Below are 24229 nucleotides of genomic sequence, written 5' to 3'. Positions count from 1 at the left end.
TCTGAGGGAGGCCAATTGTCTAAAGCTGACCTGAAGAAATTCCCTGTGTACCACAAGGGAGATTGTCCTGAGGTGTTCTTTTCCTTAGTGGAAAGAGCGTTTGTGGACTTCTCAGTGAGGGAAACTGAGAAGATGACCATCATGCGATCTTTAATCAGTGGTAGCCTGGCTGAGGTCTATGCCGAGATGCCTGAGGAACTGATGAAAGATTTTGCAGAGTTTAAAAAACTGGTGTTTGCAAGACATGGGATAAATGCGGAACAGCTGAGACAAAGATTTAGGTCAATCACCAAAAAGCCAGAGCAGACTTTTACCCAAGTGGGGGCCCAAATGGTGAGGCTGCTTGAGAAATGGCTATCTCAGGAGGGGACAGAGACCTTTCAACAGCTTAAAGATTTGATAGCGCTGGAACAGTTCTATTCAGTCCTGCATGGGGAATTGAAATTCCAGGTGAGGGAAAGGAAACCAAAATCTGTGGCAGAAGCCGCCGAGATTGCAGATTTTATTCACCAGATAAGAAAGCCCTTAGGTGAGGAGAAATCTGTAGATAAACCCAAAGAAACCTACAGCAAGTACTCTCAGGGACCAGGGAAAAGCCAGCAAGGGGAGGGGCCCATGGTGAAGGGAAGCCCTCAGACATGAAACCAAGACCTCAGATTTTGGAGGGAAAACCAAAACAAGATGAGAGAGAATCAAAATACACTAGAAAATGTTATTTCTGTCAGGGAAAGGGTCATCTAATCTCAGAGTGTGAGAAATTAAAGCAGCTAAAAGGAATGGTGCCTCAGGAGTCGAGTGGAACCAAGCCAAAAGCTGTGTTCTGTGTCCAGAAAGAGCAAGGCTCATTGTCACTGAGGGAGCCTGTTGCCATGGCGACTCAATCTGGAACAGCTACATCTGCTGATCAGGCTGAGGAAAATGGTCCTCTTGTAGAGGTCAGGCGCTGCCTGTTGGTGAGGACAGATTCCCAGTTGTTTGAGACAGCAGGGGTGGACGTAGGAATACTTGACCGTCAGTATAGGGGGCTGCGGGACACTTGTTCCCAGGTGACCCTGTGCCATCCAGATATTATTCCTAGGGAATATGTAATCCCAAATGAGAGCATGAAGGTGGCAGGGATTGAAGGGCAGGTGATCTCTCTGCCAGTCGCGGAGGTACCTGTCAACTTTCAAGGCTGGAGGGGAGTTTGGCGGCTAGCAATTTCATCGACTCTGCCAGCAGCCGTGCTCGTGGGAAATGACCTGGCTGAACATGTGAAACGGGTGCTAGTGATTACACGTTCACAAGCCACCACGGGGACAGTTCAGGGGGGTAATGATGAGCCAGAGACGGAAGCAGGTGGGGGGAGTTCAGAAGCTGTGGTGGAAACCTTAACCACAGACAGCAGATTTGGACAAGAGCAAAAGGCAGACGCCACTCTCCAAAAGTGTTTTGAACAGGTGACTGACGCCCAGCTAACACCTGAAACCCCAGTGAGATTTCTGGAGAAAAAGGGGATTTTATATAGAGAGACCCTGAGGAATATCTCAAAAGGGGGAGATGGGATCAGAAGTCAGCTGGTGGTACCTGAAAAGTATCGCCCCATGATCTTACAAAGGGGGCACTCTGACATGTTTGCTGCACACTTAGGGGTGAACAAAACACAGCAGAGAATCACACAGAATTTCTACTGGCCTGACATAGGGAAGCAGATCAGGGAGTTCTGTAAACAATGTGATGTGTGTCAAAGGCAGGGGAATAACCGCGACAGGACCAAAGCAAAGTTGTGCCCTTTGCCTGTGATTGACACTCCGTTCAAATGCATAGGGGTGGATATTGTGGGACCTTTGCCCAAGGCCACAAAGAGGGGGAACAGGTTCATTCTCACCATTGTGGACCAGGCCACGGGGTACCCTGAAGCCATACCCTTGACTAACATTGAAACTAACACAGTGGCAGATGCCTTGGTGGGGTATATGTCCAGGATGGGATTTGCCTCAGAAATAATCACAGATTTGGGAGCATCGTTCACATCGAAGCTCATGAAACGGTTATGGCAAATCTGTGGAATTAAGCACAAGGAAACCACTGCTTATCACCCTGAAAGTAATGGGTTAACTGAGAAGTTCAATGGGACTCTAATGCGCATGATTAGGGCTTACTTGGCAGAGAATCCAAACAATTGGGACCAGAAGCTGCAATCCCTTTTGTTTGCTTATCGATCAGTGCCACAAGCCAGTACCGGGTTCAGTCCATTTGAACTTTTATTTGGGAGAAGGGTGAAAGGGCCCCTGGATTTGATCAAACAAAATTGGGAGCAGATCACCCAGGATGACCCACAAGACGTTGTGACATACATAGACACCTTGATGAAGGACCTAAAGAGAAACCTAGAGCTAGCAGCAGAGACCCTGCAAGCTCAAAAGGTCAGAAAGAAAGTTTGGGATGACCAGAAAGCCGGGGAGAGGCACTTTAATCCAGGGGAGGAAGTGCTTTGGCCTAGGCTCTGCAGAGAGAACAAACTGCAGCTGGGTATCCCAGAAACAAAATATTTGGATCACATGGTAGGGGGAGGAGTGATAAAACCCCTGGAGGCCAAAATAGAAGCTGTTCGTGATTGGCCCAGACCCAACACCAAGAAAAAAGTCAAATCATTTCTTGGGTTGGTGGGCTACTACAGAAAGTTCATCCCGAGGTTTAGCGAGATTGCGGCTCCGCTGACCGATCTGACGAGGAAGAAGGCTGATGACCGCATCCCGTGGACCAGCGACTGTGAGGAGGCGTTCCAGAGGTTGAAGGAGGCGCTCGTCCAGTATCCAGTGCTGCGTGCTCCAGACTTTGACCGGGAGTTCCTCATCTACACCGATGCGTCTAACAGCGGGGTAGGAGCAGTTCTTTGCCAGGAGGATGAAAATGGTGACCAGCATCCAGTGTCCTACCTGAGTAGGAAACTTCAAAAAGGTGAGAGACATTTGGCAACCGTGGAGAAGGAGTGTTTGGCCATAGTCTACGCGATCCAGAAGGCCAAGCCTTACATCTGGGGAAGACATTTTGTTCTGTGCACTGACCATTCACCACTGCAATGGTTAAAGACAATGAAAACCCACAATAGCAAACTTATGAGGTGGGCTTTAAACCTACAGGACTATGACTTTGAAGTGAAGGTGGTCAGAGGGTCAGTGAACTGTGTTGCTGACGCCTTGTCAAGAAGACCTGAAGAATGAAGACGGCGAAAGAACATGGACTATGTATATATTTTGGTGAACAAAAAGTTAAATGTACCTGTTTTTTGAACTTGGTTTGTATGAATAAAGGTAAATTGATGTAATGTATATGGTAAATGTTTAAATGCCTAATTGCTATGGTTAACTTAGAATGTAAGTATAAGTAAGTATGATATGGTATGTATAACTGTTGTTGTGTGTTTTATCCAGGTTGTTTTTTGGGAAAAAGCACCTTAGCTTTCCCCCTACAAAACAACTTATAAAGAGGGGAGGTGTTACATACAGCACTGATGTTACCTGTCTGTCATGGGTTTGGAAGGAAAGTTCCATCCTATGGGGAGTGGAAGGCGGGACATCAGGAGGAGGGGCTGTACTGTATATATATGTGAAGCCTGTGTGGTGAAGTTAGGAGACGCTGGGATGTGACGAAGCAGCAGCTGGGAAGAAGAAGCTGGTGTGGGAGTCTGTGTGTCAGACAGGGTACTACTGTGTGTCAGAGTACCAACCTGATAGGTTCAGGTGTCTGTTGGTTAGCCAGAACTGATAGGTTCAGGGTCTGTGCTTCAAGTTAAGGGTTCTGTGTGAACCAAACTGTATGCATGTATGAATGAGAATAAGCCACGTTACTTTATCTTATTCACCTGATTGTTTTGTTTTTCCCTGTGTGTATTTAAATAAACCTTATTCTTTTTATTGTTTGAAAATCCATCCCTGGTCTGTGTGACTTCTTATAGGGAATGGTTGGTGGCAGCTCAGTTAACGTGTGGCAGATCCCAGTAGGTCTGGGTTTGTCACAGGGATGTTTCCTCTTTTTTATTTTCTTTAAAGAAGAATTCCATTTCTTTTTTTCATTCTTTCCACAAATTCTTTATCCTTCAATATTCCCTGGTTTAAGGTCAATCTTTTCTCTTTTTTCCTCCTTTCCACCACATTTTCACTGGATTATGATCTGCCCAGATTTCTTTTTCTACTTCCTGTATTTCGGTTTTGAATTCTGAGGAAAGCCAGATCATATCTATTCTCAACCAGGATTTATGCCTGTTTCAGTAGAAGGTAAATTGAGAGCTTTTAGTATTTGTTTCTCTATATATATCTTGTTGTCTAGTTATTCTGCCATCTGAAAGAAAATAGTTGGAAGTCTTTTCCTTCCCTTTTCACTTTTTTTACCAACTTTGTAGTCAAATCTCTTATCTACAATTGCATTAAAGTCTCCTAATACGCAAATATCCTCTTCATGGATGGCTTCCTTATTGTGGCGAAGGGGCTTGAGTAACTAAGAGAAGCTATGGGCAATGCAGTGCAGGGACACCCAAGATGGACAGGTCATAGTGGAGAGTTCCAACTAAACGCAATCCACCTGGAGTAGGAATTGGTAAGCCACTCCAGTGTCTTTGCCAAGAATACCCCATGAACAGAAACAAAAGGCTAAAAGATATGACACTGGAAGATGAGCCCCTCAGGTCAGAAGGCATCCACCATGTTACTGAGGAAGAGCGGCGGACAAGGACAAGTAGCTCCAGAGATAATGAAGTGGTTGTGCCAAAGCCGAAAGGACACTCAGCTGTGGACGTGCCTAGAAGTGTAAGGAAAGTCCGATGCTGCAAAGAAAAATACTGCGTAGGAATCTGGAATGTAAGATCTATGAACCTCAGGAAGCTGGATGTGGTCAAACAGGAGATGGCAAGAATAAAAATTGGCATCCTGGGCATCAGTGAACTAAAATAGACAGGAATAGGCTAATTCAATTCAGACAATTATCATATCTACTATTGTGGGCAAGAATCCTGCAGAAGGAATGGAGCAGCCCTCATAGCCAACAAAAGAGTGGGAAAAGCTGTACTGGGATACAATCTCAAAAATGATAATATGAAGAAAATATGGATCCAAGGCAGACATTTCAACATCAAAATAATCCAAGTTTATACATAAACCACCAATGTTGAGAAGACTGAAATTAACCAATTTTATGAAGACTTACAACACCTTCTAGAATCAACACCAAAGGAAAATGTTCTTCTCATTCTAGGGCATTGTCATGCCAAAGGAGGGAGTCAAGAGATGAAAGGAACAAGGGGTATGTTTGGCCTTGGAGTTCTCTGCAGCCAAAGATGGAGAAGCTCTAGACAGTAAGCAAAAACAAGACCTGGAGCTGATTGTGGCTCTCCTCATCAGCTTCTCATAGCAAAATTCAAGCTTAAACTGAAGAGTAGGAAAAACCACTAGGTTCATCGTCGTTTAGTTGCTTAGTCGTTTAGTCGTGTACGACTCTTCGTGACCCCATGGACCAGAGCACGCCAGGCCCTCCTATCTTCCACTGCCTCCCGGAATTTGGTCAATTTCATGTTGGTTGCTTCGCAGACACTGTCCAGCCATCTAATCCTCTGTCGTCCCCTTCTCCTCTTGTCGTCACACTTTCCTAACATCAAGGTCTTTTCCAAGGAGTCTTTTCTTCTCATGAGATGGCCAAAGTACTGGAGCCTCAGCTTCAGGATCTGTCCTTCCAGTGAGCACTCAGGGTTGATTTCCTTTATAATTGACAGGTTTGTTCTCCTTGCAGTCCAGGGGACTCTCAAGAGCCTCCTCCAGCACCACAATACAAAGGCATCAATTCTTCCGTGTTCTGCTTTCTTTATGGTCCATCTCTCACATCCATACATCACGACAGGAAAAACCATAGCTTTGACTATTTGGACATTCGTTGGCAAGGTGATGTCTCTGCTTTTTAAGATGCTGTCAAGGTTTGTCATCGCTTTCCTCCCAAGAAGAAGGCGGCTTTTAATTTCGTGGCTGCTGTCTCCATCTGCAGAGATCATGGAGCCCAAGAATGGAAAATCTGTCACCGCCTCCACATCTTCCCCTTCTATTTGCCAGGAGGTGATGGGACCAGTGGCCATTATCTTAGTTTTTTTGATGTTGAGTTTCAGACCGTTTTTTGCACTCTCCTCTTTCACTCTCATTACAAGGTTCTTCAATTCCTCCTCACTTTCTGCCATCAGAGTGGTATCATCTGCATATCGGAGGTTGTTGATATTTCTTCCGGCAATCTTAATTCCGGCTTGGGCTTCTTCCAGTCCAGCCTTCCGCATGATGTATTCTGCATACAAGTTAAATAAGCTGGGGGACAATATACAGCCTTGTCGTACTCCTTTCCCAATTTTGAACCACTCAGTTGTTCCATGACCAGTTCTGACTGTTGCTTCCTGTCCCACATATAGGTTTCTCAGGAGACAGATAAAGTGGTCAGGCACTCCCATTTCTTTAAGAACTTGCCATAGTTTGCTGTGGTCCACACAGTCAAAGGCTTTTGCATACTCAATGAATCAAAGTAGATATTTTTCCGGAACTCTCTGGCTTTCTCCATAATGCAGCGCAAGTTAGCAATTTGGTCTTGAGTTCCTCTGCCTCTTTGGAATCCAGCTGGTACTTCTGGGAGTTCTCGGTCCACATACTGCTGAAGCCTACCTTGGAGGATTTTGAGCATAACCTTGCTAGCGTGTGAAATGAGTGCAATTGTGCGGTAGTTGGAGCATTCTTTGGCATTGCCTTTCTTTGGGATTGGGATGTAGACTGATCTTTTCCAATCCTCTGGCCACTGTTGGGTTTTCCAAACTTGCTGGCATATTGAATGTAGCACCTTAACAGCATCATCTTTCAAGATTTTAAATAGTTCAATTGGAATGCCATCACCTCCACTGGCCTTGTTGTTAGCCAGGCTTTCTAAGGCCCACTTGACTTCACTCTCCAGCATGTCTGGCTCAAGGTCAGCAACTACATTGCCTGGGTTGTCCGGGATATCCAAATCTTTCTGATATAATTCCTCTGAGTATTCTTGCCACCTCTTCTTGATGTCTTCTGCTTCTGTTAGGTCCCTCCCATTTTTGTCCTTTATCATGTTCATCTTTGCACAAAATGTTCCTCTAATATCTCCAATTTTCCTGAACAGATCTCTGGTTTTTCCTTTTCTGTTATTTTCCTCTATTTCTTTGCATTGTTCATTTAAGAAGGCTCTCTTGTCTCTCTTTGCTATTCTTTGGAAGTCTGCATTCAATTTTCTGTAACTTTCCCTATCTCCCCTGCATTTTGTTTCCCTTCTCTTTTCTGTAATCCTAAACTTGGATTACATCTTTAACAAAGCACAGACAATTTTGACTTTGGTTTCCAGTGACAATCTTTACTAACTCCCAGCCCCTTCTCATTTTTTTTATTCAAAAGGCAAAGGGACATATTTTGGAATGTAGAGTTTTGGGCTTATATAACTTTTCTTCCTCAGGTTGCCTAACTCAAACAAAGTGTTTTGAAATTGAAAAGTAGCTTTCAAGTCCACATTCTGCGGAAAGGGCATGACAAGATGAGTTTACATGAGAGATTAAAGGATGAGCAGGGATTTTTTTCTGTTGCACTCACTCACAGCTTTGCTTCACCTTTGCATTAACTCCAAAGTGCCCATCAAAAAATTGTGGCACAGAAGGACTGCAGCCTTATCCCATGCTTATCCCCCATAAACCACAGTAGAGACCATATTATCATCTTCTGGGATCTTCTGGCCCTTATTCTATATGGGGAAAGTTTATAATGAAACTTGTATGTAGTGTACATATACATAAACTTCCATTTTAAAAAGCCAGAAAATTCAATTCTTAAAAAAAAAAACCTCTTGTTTATGAATGTGAAATATTATGCTTCTCTGTCTATAAGTCAAAATGACAGGAAATGGCTTCACATTGCACGCCAATGTCATGTCTTCATTGCCAGCAAGGGGAGGGATGCCAAGCTTTACATAACAAAGGGCAGCCTGAATGATGAGAACACGAATGGCAGCAGCTGAGATGGTCTACACAGGATACCCTCTTGTGCTCACTCCCATTCACAAGAAACAATATGCAGGAAAAAAATCCCAGAATCTGATGCTTTTTTAAATCAATTAACTACTTCTCAATCAAACACAAAGTCCCAGAATCTGATGCTTTTTTAAATCAATTAGCTACTTCTCAATCAAACACAAAGGAACTCTTGGTACTTCTGAATAAATTAATCAAAATGCAGTGTGGCTGTTTTTACATCAGTGTAATTGACGGTTGCCCAGAATGATGGACAAAGTTCAGCACCAAAAGCCACGATTTGCTATTCTAACTGCCCAGTTACAATTCTCAGCAAGAAGAAGAACGCAAAGAAAGGAGAGTTTTGAGAGTCTTCAGGACACCCTTCCAATCTTTGGTCAACAGAACTAATGGCCTCACTCAGCTGAAGGCAGCTGTCAAGGCGCTTGTCCAGGAACCAGAGGCAACATTGAGGTCCCCCAGGCTATTTCTTCGCAGTAATCTTTGAGAAATTCTTTATTCAAGAATTCAGGTCAGTGACCAGAAGGTTGATTTCTCCCTCTGCAGTTTTCAACAAAATTTTCAGACTTCAAGATAAAGCAAGCCTGACAATCTAAAAGAAAAATATCAAAACATATTTTGAGGCTTGATTGTCATCCTTGCAATTATTACAATAGCTTTGTGCAGTCCCTCTGCTCTTCAGATCCCATGAGGAATACAGAAGCCTACCTTCAGAAATGAGAACAAGAAAAAAGGATGGAAACATCTCATTTATTCTCTAAAATGCTCCCCTCACAATATAAAGGCCCCTGTGCTAAAACCTCAGACCATCTCAGTCTCCAAATCTGGGAGATAGAAACGGTGTCAGTTCCAGCTCTTCTGTGTATTCTAGGGGGTGTGATAAAGCTTACTGATGATGAGTGTAAGAGGTCATTCATGAGGTCCAATGAAGACTTAACCAGTCGTTTGTCAGCAATTCCTCTGGTTTTCTTGCCACTGTTAGTGCTCCTACAGCACTGGTGCTGCAGCCACAGATTCAGCTCCTCCAGGTCAGGAATCCAGATGCCTTCAGAAGAGGTTGTCATTGGTGGATTTGTATCCATAACTCTTGCCAATTTCATCATGGAGACATTTCTGAAACATCCACAACCTTTCAGGACTGTTTAGTAAGTACGTGTTTTTTCTTTTGTTGTTCTTGTAAAGAAATATGAGGTTGATCCAGGAACAATTCATAACATACAGCTTCTATATCACTTCCCTTGCTATAGAAATAAAAAAGAGACAATGCTTTCAGTGTTTTGCTAGACAGAAACTAAAATGTTCTCAGAAAATTAACAAAGACTGGCAGCCTCAGTGACATTATCAGTGAAATGTACATTTGGTTCTTCATTGCTTAAATCAGTCCCTACACTGTAACAAAGAATACAATTGCATGATTTTGATGTTCCTAAATATATCCTTCTATTCATATGGTGGGGAAATACTTTACCTTTTATCTATTCTTTGAAGTGACCATGTAAGAAGATTTTGAAATGTCTTTGCAGTATGATACCGAAAAACTATCAGCACATCTTGGCCTTGGCTTTTGCCATCCACGAGATCAACAACAATGATGAACTGCTACCAAATATCACCTTGGGTTACAAGATTTATGACAATAACTTTGATTCCTGGACAGCCACTGATAATATTCTGCATCTTTTGTTCCGGAAGAAAGGAAACCCCCTCAATTACAACTGTGAAAGGACGGAGGAAGTCCTGGCTGTCGTTGGTGGGCTCACCTCCCAAAATTCCATGCAGATGGCCCACATTCTAAGCATCTACAACATCCCACAGGTATGCTTTTAGAATTGAATAGATGCAACCATGTGGAGAAACTAGCCTGATAATTTTCTCTGAGTTTCATCCACAGCCTGCTTAAAGGATTCTGCCAAATTTAGAGTCTATAGCACCAAATGAATTTTAGGAGGCTTAATTACAAGAGAAATTTTGCTATATTATATTCACTGGGATTAAGAATCAAAGGTACACACTAAGAGATGGTATCAGAAGACATGGTATCATATACTCATTTAGTCTTAGAATGGTGTTCAAAAACACATGGAAAGCATCATTTAGCCCTTATTTCACAAAAGAACCATACTTTGTTCTCATGGCAGTGCTAACTCCTTGAAAACCCTGTTAAGGTTGCCATGATTCAGTAGTTCCTTGACAACCCAGAACAACAACAAAAACTAAGGTTAGGTCAAGTTATGTTGGGGAAAAAAGAGGAAAGCGTTTCTTAGTTTAAAATGCATTGCATATTTTTCAATTAGGTCAGCTACGGCTCTTTTGAAGAAGCCCTGAGTGACAACATTCAGTTCCCCTTCTTGTATCGGATGACCCCCAATGAAGAACCACAGTATGTTGGGATTGTTTGCCTACTCCAGTATTTTGGATGGAACTGGGTTGGCCTTATTGTTCCAGACGATGACAATGGAGAAACCTTCCTTAGAACGTTGACACCAAAGCTGTTTGAGAGTCATATTTGCATCGCTTGGACCATGATGATCCCAAGAGTATCTGTGCACTTACCGAACAAACTCCTACTTCAGAAAGTTGGACCCATTCTGTACAGTTTCCGACTAATTGAAATCAATGTGGTCCTTGTGCATGGAGACAAACAGTCTCTGGAGGCATTATCCCTCACTCTATTGTACTTTGAAGTGTTTGAGAGACCACCACAAAGGAGAGTGTGGGTGACGACGGCTCAGTGGGATTACACGTCTTTACCGACCGGGATAAAATTGGCCTCAGAGTCACTCAATGGAACCTTGTCATTTGCCCTCCACACCAATGTGGTGCCAGGATTTCAGGACTTTCTGGAGAACATCAATCCATTCCACACAAACATTTCTTTTTTTCCTGGGTTCTGGTTCACAGTATTCTACTGCTCATTCCCAATGCGTGGCATTCATTATCGAGACACAAACAACTGCACCGGGCATGAGAAGCTCTCAGGACTTCCTGGATCTGTCTTTGAAATGGGAATGACTGGCCACAGCTACAGTGTCTACAATGCTGTTTATTTTATAGCACACGCCCTGCACGCTATTTATTCCTTGAGAGCTCAACAGAAAGGAAGGAGAGATGGAGACAAGCAGGATCCTTGGAATATTCATCCATGGCAGGTAATCACATCAAAAACTAAGTTTAGGATCAGATAAATAGCCAGGTAGAGCAAAAGGTGGTAGGCTCTCCCATTTTGGGGAGCAGGATAGAAAAGTCAAATCTGGACTCATTACTCAAAGGGCAGAAAGAGAAAGATGGACTTCATGAATTGATCCAACTTGATCCTAGAATCTCTTAAGCTGAGGACTGCTGAGTGATGAAAGGAATGAAAAATGCAGTCATTAGTGCACTCGGACTGTACAGAGCTTTGATATATTTCTCTCTGACTAAAACTGTAAACCTTTTCTTCCTCTAATACAGCTTCACTCAATTCTAAAAACTCTCCATTTTAACAATAATGCTGGGGAAGAAATATTTTTGGATGAGAAGCGGGAACTGGCAGCTGGATTTGACATCAACAACTTCTTCGTCTTTCCCAACGGGTCCTTCCAGAAAGTCCGGGTGGGACACATGGACCCCCTGGCCCTTCAAGGCAAACAATTCGCTATCAATGGGAGCGCCATTGTGTGGAATCAGAAGTTCCATCAGGTGGGGATGCTTATTCCTAGCAATAATTAACTGATTTAGCTGCTCCTATTTAGACTGAGTTAGGTGTCGGCTGTATTTTGTTCCATGAGGAAAGGGCCTTGTGTAGGCAAATATTTCTCTTGGTACCCCCTGTGTTCAGTCCTTGAAATGCTTAGGGACTTTTAGAAAATGACGACTCCCCTAAGAACTCAGAATCATTCAGCTCCAGCAGGGTTAAGTGTTGTTGCCATCTCCCTATCATCCTTTATTCTTTGCCAAACCTACCACTTCGGGGAAACCACAGGAGTATTTTGGAAACTATGATGTAGATATGATACACACTGTCATAGTATAGATTATTAAGGTTAAAATGTGAATTAGGAATGGGATTTGTAGTCATGGAATATTGTAAAAGGAATCCTTTTCGGTTGGGTATTAGCATGACTGTGTGCTTCGGGAGCGTTTTCTCCTCGCGTTTGATGGAACATTCCATGTAGCAGCCTTGGCCTGAGATGATAAGGAGCCAAGACTCAACACCGAGATGAAGGACAACAACACCTGCCCTTCTCATGGGAATTGGGGTCGTGGTGAGAAGAGACAGTCCTTTACACTGGTTGGTTAACATCACAGAAGAGTGAAGAAGAAGGGTGGTCCCAGTAAGGAAGAAAATGGAGAATAGACTCAGAGACTAGAGTTGCTTTTAAGATGGATGGATTGATTTTAGTATTGATTTTAGGACTGAGAACCAGAATGGAGTTTTGAGTTCCAAATGCTAGTTTTTAGTGTTATTCTACGACGTAGTTCAGAGAAAGGGGGGCTAAGCCTGTTCTACCTTATAAGCAATTTTTTAGAGTTTTTAATTTTATTTTGCTAGAAGGAATTTGTTAAGATTCTAACTGCAATACTTTATGGAAATGTACTTTATGCTATGCTTTTGCAACAAACTGAATATCTCCAAATATTTTATATTTCTAATAAAACAATAATTCTTAAAATCCTAAGTTTGGTCTCTTGAACAGCAGAATCTGCAGAGCCAGATAGTGAAAGGCCACAGTGTGCTACCGCGGTCCTTTTTTGCCTGAGTTTTGTTTGTCTTGGCAGACTTCAAAACTCATGATTTTTATCTTTGTTTTTTCTCTTTTAATTGCTTAGTAGAACAAACTTGTGGAAAAGGGTAAGTTGTACTGCCTTGCTGGGTTATCCGGACTCCGCTCAGCTTAATTAGGAGTGCACTTACGCTCGGACCCTCTCTGTTCAAACATCAAGAATCTTTTAGGAGATCCTTGGTGATGACACACACCATTGTTTCATGATCGACTGAGAAATGGTTACCAAATAAAAGAGGAATTAAGTAAACTCTGTTATTTTCTTTTCTTTCATCTCTGTGAATGATAGTGAGCAGAAGAGGAAATCCCGAATACCATCTTATCTTTGGTGCCAACACGATTCTGGATGGCTTTGCTGATTAGAGCCTGTCACTGTTTTTCCTGCTAGTTGTTGCAAGTAATTCCCTGTGTCACAAAATTTCTCACATTCCTTCATAAGGAATGAATCTCCTGGCTCATTCAAACTCAGGTGTAATACTGGGGGATGTAGGAATGTTTTTAGAAAACAGAAAGTGGATTTCTAAAAGGTACTTTTCCAACCTCCTCCAAATTTGGCACAGATCAAATCCATACTATCAGCAATCACTTGGCAACACAGAGATGACATTCAAGAATCTCCTGAATGCTAAAGCCTTGTTTGGAATGTCCCCTCCTATCAGAAAGGGCTAACAGAATGTTGATTTGACTCACTATACAATATCAAAGATACACTTCTTATGCACCTATAACAGCTCTGATTCCATGTAGGAAACTGAAATTTCATCTCTGTAAATTTTTCGGGCCAATTTTTTATTTGTCAACCCCATCTCTTACCATAGAATAGAACTTCCTGTATAATTACTTTTGGGAGGGATTTTGTTCAGTGTTTTAATTTATATCATCATTAAATTTTAGTTTATATTTAACTGATGTTCTGATTGTTAGCTACCAAAAGTATTGTCCCGGCCACTTTATATCACTGAAATTTATTTCATTGAAATTCGAATCTTGTGATCAATCACAGCTGTTTGGGGGTTATTAAGAGATATTGATTCCCCTCACTACAAGGTTCCAATGATCTAGAGTAATCCCCTTCATTCTAGAGAAGCCTTTGATAGCCACAGAATGCAGGTGAAGGGGACACTTTAATATCTGAAAGTGGCAACCACCAACTTTGGCAGCAATGGAATGCTGGCCAATATATCGTGATCACTGTCATTTGTCATACTGGTGGTCGTGGTGGTGTATGTCCCTACCTGGAAGCTCAAAAGCATCTGTAAAGCTTTGTCAGTCGTAACCAAATGTGGCACCTTCTAAACACCTTTCTTTCTCATTGGAAGGTGCCCAGATCCACCTGTGTTGAGAGTTGCCGTCCCGGGCACAGCATGTTTGTCCAGCCAGGGAAGGAAGTGTGTTGCTATGATTGTGTGGAATGCCCCGAAGGGAGGATTTCAACCAAGATGGGTAAGTGCAGGATTGTAGCATTTTGTGGACTTTCAGGTGAAGATTCTTCTTCCCCTAATACCAAAACAGGAATGCATTGCTTGATACCAAAGACCTTTCTGAAAAAGCAATCAATGGTACTATTTTAAAAATGAACGGAAGTCCATCATTTCTTTACATTTTTTTTGTCAATTGAAGATGAAAATGAAAATGTTTTTGCATTCTGCAAACAGTAGGACCTTTTTTCTTTTCTCCAGATGCAGAACAATGTGAGCCCTGCCCTGAAGACCACTATCCAAACAAGAACAAAAACTGGTGTATTGGTAAAAAGTTAAGCTATTTGTCTTATGGTGAACCATTGGGAACACTTCTGGTGTCTTTTGCTCTCCTCCTTTGTGGGAACACATTTGTGGTGATGGGAATATTCCTTCTCTACCACCACACTCCCATCGTCAAGGCCAATAACTGGGGAATCACCTGGGCTCTCCTCTCCTCTCTGCTCCTCTGTTTTCTCTGTTCCTTCCTCTTCATTGGGTGGCCTGGGAAGGTGACCTGCCTCCTGAGACAGATGATGTTTGGTGTTATCTTTTCTGTGTCCATCGCTTGTGTTTTAGCCAAAACCTTGACTGTGATTTTGGCCTTCATGGCCGCCAAGCCTGGAAGTCAGATGAGGAGATGGCTCGGGAACAGACTTGCTCTGTCAGTCATCATATTACCCTCTCTGATTCAAACTGCCATCTGCATAGTATGGTTGGCCACTTCTCCCCCATTTCCAGAATCTGACATGCATTCCCAAAGTGACACCATCACAGTCCAGTGCAATGAAGGTTCAGATCTCATGTTCTACCTTGTGCTGGGCTTCATGTGGCTTTTGGCCCTCATCAGCTTCACAGTGGCTTTCTTTGCCCGGAAGTTGCCCGACTCATTCAATGAAGCCAAGCTGATCACTTTCAGCATGTTGGTCTTCTGCAGCATATGGGTGTCTTTTGTGCCAGCCTACCTGGGCACCAAAGGGAAATACACAGTGGCTGTGGAGGTCTTCTCCATCTTGACCTCCAGTGGTGGGTTGTTGGGTTTCCTCTTCTTCCCTAAATGCTACATCATGATTTTCAGGCCTGAACTAAACACCCGAGAGCAAATATCAAGAAAAAAAATAAGTGGCAGTAATTCAAGGGTCAGGGATTCCAGTCTCTGAGTATACAATACAGCTGAGAAGGAGATGAAGTTCTGTCAAGATTTAGAAGCAGAAAAGGGGAGATTTGTATTCAGTCCATATTTTATTTATTTATTTAAAATATTTTTGCCACATTTTACTCCTTATAAAGGATCCAAGGCAGGTTACATCATTAAATGAAAATGTTTGAAGTGGAAAAACATCTTTGTCAGCTCGTGGAAGGATAGCAAAGGTGGCCTCAGCCTAGCTTGCCCTGGAACAGAAAGTCTAGGAGCAGGGAGAGAGAAGAACCTCTCCTATGTGCCCACCAAATGGACTGCTAAATATGGTTTGACCAGGAGAAAAGCCTCCACTGATTATCTGAACAGCCTACTTACTTACTTACTTACTTACTTACTTACTTACTTACTTACTTACTTACTTACTTACTTACTTACTTACTTACTTACTTACTTACTTACTTACTTACTTACTTACTTACTTACTTACTTACTTACTTACTTGGTTGCTTGCTTGCTTGGTTGCTTGCTTACTTACTTACTTACTTATTTACTTACTTACTTACTTACTTACTTACTTACTTACTTACTTACTTACTTACTTACTTACTTACTTACTTACTTACTTACTTACTTACTTACTTACTTACTTGGTTGCTTGCTTGCTTGCTTGCTTGCTTGCTTGCTTGCTTGGTTGGTTGGTTGCTTACTTACTTACTTACTTACTTACTTACTTACTTACTTACTTACTTACTTACTTACTTACTTACTTATTTACTTACTTGTAGCTTCAAAAGGTTCATCATAAATCAGAATTGACTTGACAGCACATCATGATGTTGATGTCGATAATGATGATGAGGCCTCGTGGCACAATGGTTAAACTGCTGTACTGCAGCTAAAACTGTGCTCACGACCTGGGGTTCAAATCCCAGGTAGCCGGCTCAAGGTTGACTCAGCCTTCTATCCTTCCAAGGTTGGTAAAATGAGTACCCAGCTCTCTGGGGGGCAATGCGTAGCCTGCATAATTAAATTGTAAACCGCCCAGAGAGTGCTTGAAGCGCTATGGGGCGGTATATAAGCAGCAGGCTTTGCTTTTTTGCTTTGCTTTATGATACCACCGAATTAGTGTTGTCCACTACTCTGGGCAGTTTACAATCAAGTTAATTCAGTCCATGATATAATAATAACAGTTCATCAGTTCAACAAACATTCTTATAATATAATCTAATAAATATAGCATAAAACTCTAAAGCTAAAGCTAAACAATGGCAGGACAGGCGGCATAAATTCATCATGGCTCAAGGAAGAATGTCCTTAAAAGCTTCTGTGAGCAGCTTTCTCTGCAGCATCTTCTGAAAAGCTGGGTGGGAAGGGGCCTGGCATAGCTCTGCTAGATGGCAGCTGTCAAGACAGTTGACCAGGATAGCAGGGGAATTGAAGCCTCCCCGAGTCTCCATCTTCCCACTACTCTTTGAGGAATCCTTGCTTATTCAAAAGATCAACAACCAAGAAGAGCAGAACTTCTTCGTAACTGGAAAGATGTCCCTACTTCGTAATGAACTTAATGGAAGAAGATTTAGTGCCAATCCATTTTATTCCATGTCCGCTTTTGTGTCACCCCAAGGGAGGCCAAACCAATTTTTAAAATTTTCTTGTTGTTGTTGTTGTTGTTGTTGTTGTTTAAAAAATCTATCCATGCTTATTTAACATTCTGTCACCTGAGTTCAGCTTATAATCATTTGTTAACTACAATACATATTAGGCTATTAATCTATACAATATGCTTCTATCCATTGATTAAAAAAAGTTCCATGTTTGATAATATTCTGCATCTTCCTTTGCTTTAATTTTCAGTGTCAGTCTATCCATTTCGGCGCAGTCCAATATCTTTTTAAGTATTTCTTGATCTGTGGGTGTTTCTTCATTTTTCCAGTATTGTGCGAATATAATCCTTACAGCTGTTATAATATGCATCATTAATATACATTTTTAAACGAACACTTTCTGGTGTAATACCCAATAGAAAGATTTATGGCTTAAAATCTACATTTTGTATTATTTTAACAAGCCACATATGTATTTTTTTCCAAAAATATTTTGCTTTATCACAGGTCCACCAAATGTGATAATAAGTTCCAGATTTTTATGACATTTCCAGCTTTTACTTGACCTATTAGAGTAGCTAATCTATCAGGTGGTAAATGCCATCTATAAAACATTTTATATAAATTCTCTTTATAAGATGTTGCCATTGTCATTTTATATTTTCTAGACCACAATTTTTGCCATTTTCAAAGTCAATATTATATCCAAAAGTTTTTGCCCATTGAATCATCATTTCTTTGATCTGTTCATCCTCCATTTTCCAATTTAAAAGACATATATATGTTTTCCTAATTAATTTATCATCTGATGTTAACATTATTTGATCAAACGTTACCTGTTCTTTATAAAAATCAAACATTTTTGAATCCCTTTCATATCTAGATTGTATTTGCATTAAATGCCACCACGATGCAGCTAATCCCTGGTCTATAAGGTCTTCTTTTGGTTTTAAACTCCTATCTATATCTAAGATACCTGTATAAGTCAATATTTTTTCAAAATTCAGGAGATTGGGATGAACAAATGCTTCTATAGGTGAAACCCATCCTGGTATTTTTGTGCACATTTTCATTTTTATTTTTTCCCATAGTATATATACAAGCAGTTTCTAATATAGTGGTTTTGGGAATACCTGTGGGTTTTAGCTTTCTGAAAACATAACAAGACATGCAAAACCTAAGTGTAAATCATGCCCCTCTAAATACAAAAGTCTTTTGTTTTTCAAACTAATCCATTCTTTCAGCCACATTAGGACGGATGATAGATAATATAATGTCCAGTCCGGTAAACCAATGCCTCCTTTTTCCTTGGATTCTTGGAGCATTTCCAGTTGTAGTGATAGTTGTAGATTTTTCCATTTTTCTAGGTCCATTTTTATTTGGTTAAGTAGTTTTATATAATTATCTACTTTTATAGTTACACATCTGCCAGTTAGATATATTACAAGGTGTGCTGTCCACCCTCGTGCCCCTTGCTTGACCTTCAAGCCTCAGAGCACACAAAGGTAAACAAACCTCACTCTTTTCACTTGCTGCCACCAGGTGATCTCTAAATCACCATTACTTCAGAAAGACTCAGATCCACACTTCAAGTCCTTTTAAATAAAACTTTGGTTTATTGATTACAGAGATTCATAAATATTTTCAGTAGCTAATCACTCCTAAATTTCCCAAACTACACACTCTATTACTTTGTCTGGCTTTTCTCTCCTGCCAGACTCTTACATTTCTCTCACTCTCTCAAACTGACTTAATCTCCACATATTGACTCAGGCTCCGCCTCTTATAGCATCTATCTTGTCTTGGCTCCGCCTCTCTGCAACATTAATATTCATTAACCATTATATTACATAACATAGACCATAGATCAAATAAATAGAGAACACTACACAAGCTATTTTACTTTTTAAAGTATTTGTAGGTCTGATGTCTCTGAGAGTTGATTTTTGTGTTTGGCTGTTAAATTTTTCAATATAACTTTGGTTTTTTCTTTGTTTATTTTCAATCCTGCTACTTCTCTGAATTCATCAGTTTTCTCCAGTAGTCTCTGTTACATACAGCACTGATGTTACCTGTCTGTCATGGGTTTGGAGGGAAAGTTCCATCCTATGGGGAGTGGAAGGCGGGACATCAGGAGGAGGGGCTGTACTGTATATATATGTGGAGCCTGTGTGGAGAAGTTTAGAAGCTGGAGGAGAAGCTGAGAAGAAGAAGCTGGTGTGGGAGTCTGTGTGTCAGACAGGGTACTACTGTGTGTCAGTCAGTACCTACCTGATAGGTTCAGGTGTCTTTATGGGTAGCCAGAACTGATAGGTTCAGGGTCTGTGCTTTATTGAAAGGAGTTCTGTGTGAACCAAACTGGTGTATGTATGATTGAGACTAAGCCACGTTACTGTATCTTATTCACTTGATCATTTTATTTTCCCTGTGTGTTATTTAAATAAACCTTATTCCTTTATTTGTTAAAAATCCATTCCTGGTCTGTGTGACTCCTTACAGGGAATGGTTGGTGGCAGCTTAGTGAAAGTGTGGTATATCCCAGTAGGTCTGGGGTTGTCACATTGATTGGTGTCCAGCGTGTGGGATACGACTGGTCCAGTTGTCCAGTGGTCCAGCAAAGCCTTGGCAAGTGTGCCCAGAGCAAGGGGGGTCTAGTCAGGGACAATCTGAGAGCGCGTAGGTAATCTTCTAGGCTTACCTCACGGGGAGGTACGCTAGTGGAAGAACGTGCCAACTCAGATTGGGGACTAGATTAGGGAGCTCTGAGGCAACCTGTTTTGGCGGGAAAAAGGCTGAGGCAAAGCTGAGTGAAGTAGCAGTGATCTAGCTTGTCTGCTGAGAGGCCTAGCAGAGGGGGGTTGGACTCTGGCTGGCAACAGTTGCAAGTTAGTGCTGAAAGAACAGCAGCAATCTATAGAAGGCTGGTTCTGAGGCAAAAGAGAAAAAAAAGTGGTCGCTTTATTTTGAGGCTTGACTTTTGAAAGCAGCCTGTTCTGGGGGGGGATTATGCCCTTGACTCGAAGCCAAATGGCAGAAATGGGTGAAGTGAGGGAACCCCAGGTAGACCAAGGTTCTGAGGATGAATTTGGCTCAGTACAGGATGACAGCACGGGAGAACAGAACCCAGAGCTCAGAAAAATGCTCCTAGCCCAACAGCATGAACTGAGGGTGAGGGAAATGGAGGAAAGATTAGAGAGAGAAAGAAGGGAGGAAAGAGAGAAACAAAGGCAATTTGAAATAGAGAGAATGGAAAAAGAAGAAAGATTAGAGAGACAGAGAATGGAAATGGAGAGGGAGAGAGAGAAAATTGCTCTGGAAAAAGAAAGGATGGCGTTTGAGTTGAGAAAATTGGAACTGATGAATCAGAACAATAATAACAATAGAGATTCTGAGGGGGGCCAATTGTCTAAAACTGACCTGAAGAAATTCCCTGTGTACCACAAGGGAGATTGCCCTGAGGTGTTCTTTTCCCTAGTGGAAAGAGCGTTTGTGGACTTCTCAGTAAGGGAAACTGAGAAGATGACCATTATGCGATCTTTAATCAGTGGCAGCCTGGCAGAAGTCTATGCAGAGATGCCAGAGGAGCTGCTAAAAGACTTCTCTGAGTTTAAAAAACTGGTGTTTGCCAGACATGGGATAAATGCGGAACAGCTGAGGCAGAGATTCAGGTCCCTCACAAAGAAACCAGAGCAGACTTTTACCCAAGTGGGGGCCCAACTGGTGAGGCTGCTAGAGAAATGGCTATCTCAGGAGGGGACAGAGACCTTCCAGCAGCTCAAAGACCTGATAGCGCTGGAACAGTTTTATTCAATCCTGCATGGGGAACTGAAGTTCCAGGTGAGGGAAAGGAAACCGAAATCTGTGGCGGAGGCGGCCGAGATCGCAGATTTTATTTCCCAAATAAGAAAGCCCTTAGGTGAGGGGAAATCTGTAGGTAAACCCAAAGAAACCTACAGCAAGTACTCTCAGGGACCAGGAAAAAACCAGCAAGTGGGAGGGGCCCATGGTGAAGGGAAGCCCTCAGACATGAAACCAAGACCTCAGATTTTGGAGGGAAAACCAAAACAAGATGAGAAAGACTCAAAATACAGCAGAAAATGTTATTTCTGTCAAGGAAAGGGCCATCTAATCTCAGAGTGTGAGAAATTAAAGCAGCTAAAAGGAAATGTGCCTCATGATGTGAGTGGAACCAAGCCAAAAGCTGTGTTCTGTGTCCAGAAAGAGCAAAGCTCCTTGCCACTGAGGGAGCCTGTTGCCATGGCTACTCAATCTGGAACAGCTACATCTGCTGATCAGGCTGGGGAAAATGGTCCTCTTGTGGAGGTCAAGCGCTGCTTGCTAGTGAGAACAGATTCGCAGTTGTTTGAAACCGCAGGGGTGGACGTAGGAATACTTGACCATCAGTATAGGGGGCTAAGGGATACTTGTTCCCAGGTGACCCTGTGCCATCCAGATATTATTCCTAGGGAGTATGTAATCCCAAATGAGAGCATAAAGGTGGCAGGGATTGAGGGACAGGTGATCTCGCTGCCAGTAGCTGAGGTACCTGTGAACTTTCAAGGCTGGAGGGGAGTTTGGCGGCTAGCGATTTCATCGACTCTGCCAGCAGCCGTGCTCGTGGGAAATGACCTGGCTGAACATGTGAAACGGGTGCTAGTGATTACACGCTCACAAGCTACCACGGGGACAGTTCAGGGGGGTACTGATGAGCCCGAGACGGAAGCAGATGAAGGGAGTTCCGAAGCTGTGGTGGAAACCTTAACCACAAACAGCAAATTTGGCCAAGAGCAAAAGGCAGACGCCACTCTCCAAAAGTGTTTTGAACAGGTGACTGACGCCCAGCTAACACCTGAAACCCCAGTGAGATTTCGAGAGAAAAAGGGAATTTTATATAGAGAGACCCTGAGGAATATCTCAAAAGGGGGAGATGGGATCAGAAGTCAGCTAGTAGTACCTGAAAAGTATCGCCCCATGATCTTACAAAGGGGGCACTCTGACATGTTTGCTGCGCACTTAGGGGTGAACAAAACCCAGCAGAGAATCACACAGAATTTTTACTGGCCTGAAATAGGGGAGCAGATCAAGGAGTTCTGTAAACGATGTGATGTGTGTCAGAGGCAGGGGAATAACCGTGACAGGACCAAAGCAAAGTTGTGCCCTTTGCCTGTGATTGACACTCCGTTCAAATGCATAGGGGTGGATATTGTGGGACCTTTGCCCAAGGCCACAAAGAGGGGGAACAGGTTCATTCTCACCATTGTGGACCATGCCACGAGGTACCCTGAAGCCATACCCTTGACTAACATTGAAACTAACACAGTGGCAGATGCCTTGGTGGGGTATATGTCCAGGATGGGATTTGCCTCAGAAATAATCACAGATTTGGGCGCATCGTTCACATCGAAGCTCATGAAACGGTTATGGCAAATCTGTGGAATTAAACACAAGGAAACCACTGCCTATCACCCTGAAAGTAATGGGTTAACGGAGAAGTTCAATGGAACTCTGATGCGCATGATTAGGGCTTACTTGGCAGAGAATCCAAACAATTGGGACCAGAAGCTGCAATCCCTTTTGTTTGCTTATCGATCAGTGCCACAAGCCAGTACCGGGTTCAGTCCATTTGAACTTTTATTTGGGAGAAGGGTGAAAGGGCCCCTGGATTTGATCAAACAAAATTGGGAGCAGATCACCCAGGATGACCCACAAGACGTTGTGACATACATAGACACCTTGATGAAGGACCTAAAGAGAAACCTAGAGCTAGCAGCAGAGACCCTGCAAGCTCAAAAGGTCAGAAAGAAAGTTTGGGATGACCAGAAAGCCGGGGAGAGGCACTTTAACCCAGGGGAGGAAGTGCTTTGGCCTAGGCCCTGCAAAGAGAACAAACTGCAGCTGGGTAGCCCAGAAACAAAATACTTGGGTCACATAGTAGGGGGAGGAGTGATCAAACCCCTAGAGGCCAAGATAGAAGCAGTTCGTGATTGGCCCAGACCCAACACCAAGAAAAAAGTCAAATCATTTCTTGGGTTGGTGGGCTACTACAGAAAGTTCATCCCGAGGTTTAGTGAGATAGCGACTCCGCTGACCGATCTGACGCAGAAGAAGACTGATGACCGCATCCCGTGGACCAGCGACTGTGAGGAGGCGTTCCAGAGGTTGAAGGAGGCCCTCATCAACTATCCAGTGCTGCGTGCTCCAGACTTCGACCGGGAGTTCATCATCTACACCGATGCGTCTAACAGCGGGGTAGGAGCAGTTCTTTGCCAGGAGGATGAAAATGGTGACCAGCATCCAGTGTCCTACCTGAGTAGGAAACTCCAGAAAGGTGAGAGACATTTGGCAACCGTGGAAAAGGAGTGCCTGGCCATAGTCTACGCGATCCAGAAGGCCAAGCCTTACATCTGGGGAAGACATTTTATTCTGTGCACTGACCATTCACCACTGCAATGGTTAAAGACAATGAAAACCCACAATAGTAAACTTATGAGGTGGGCTTTAAACCTGCAAGACTATGACTTTGAAGTAAAGGTGGTCAGAGGGTCAGTGAACTGTGTTGCTGACGCCTTGTCAAGAAGACCCGAAGAATGAAGACGGCGAAGGAAACATGGACTATGTATATATTTTGATGACAAAAACTTAAATGTACTTGTTTATTAAACATGCTTGGTTTGTATGAATAAAGGTAACTTGATGTATTGTAAATGTTATTGTTTAAATGCCTAATTGATATGGTTAACTTAGAGTGTAAGTATAAGTAAGTATGGTATTGTATGTTATTATATAACTGTTTTTGTATGTTTTGGGTCCAGGTTGTTTTTTGGAGAAAAGCACTTTAGCTTTCCCCCTACAAAACAACTTATAAAGAGGGGAGGTGTTACATACAGCACTGATGTTACCTGTCTGTCATGGGTTTGGAGGGAAAGTTCCATCCTATGGGGAGTGGAAGGCGGGACATCAGGAGGAGGGGCTGTACTGTATATATATGTGGAGCCTGTGTGGAGAAGTTTAGAAGCTGGAGGAGAAGCTGAGAAGAAGAAGCTGGTGTGGGAGTCTGTGTGTCAGACAGGGTACTACTGTGTGTCAGTCAGTACCTACCTGATAGGTTCAGGTGTCTTTATGGGTAGCCAGAACTGATAGGTTCAGGGTCTGTGCTTTATTGAAAGGAGTTCTGTGTGAACCAAACTGGTGTATGTATGATTGAGACTAAGCCACGTTACTGT

The 24229-nt window shown here is 42.6% G+C and overlaps 1 protein-coding gene and 1 long non-coding RNA gene across 2 annotated transcripts; both read left to right on the top strand.

Annotated features, from left to right (window-relative positions):
• Positions 1-7314: 7314 nt before the first annotated feature.
• LOC144583413 (uncharacterized) lies at positions 7315-10369 on the top strand. Its single transcript, XR_013537177.1, has 3 exons — positions 7315-9186; positions 9565-9856; positions 10336-10369. It is a non-coding gene; the product is annotated as an uncharacterized LOC144583413 (long non-coding RNA).
• Positions 10370-10648: 279 nt separating this feature from the next.
• Positions 10649-15896, top strand: LOC140701345 (vomeronasal type-2 receptor 26-like). Its single transcript, XM_072976928.2, has 4 exons — positions 10649-11190; positions 11492-11719; positions 14124-14247; positions 14484-15896. Exons 1-4 carry the CDS (start codon positions 10963-10965, stop codon positions 15419-15421), a joined length of 1518 nt encoding a protein of 505 aa, XP_072833029.2. The 5' UTR covers positions 10649-10962; the 3' UTR covers positions 15422-15896.
• Positions 15897-24229: the final 8333 nt, after the last annotated feature.

Source organism: Pogona vitticeps, chromosome 6 (assembly GCF_051106095.1).
Source record: "Pogona vitticeps strain Pit_001003342236 chromosome 6, PviZW2.1, whole genome shotgun sequence".
NCBI lineage: Eukaryota > Metazoa > Chordata > Lepidosauria > Squamata > Agamidae > Pogona > Pogona vitticeps.
This window is presented reverse-complemented; position numbering and strand designations above follow the sequence as displayed.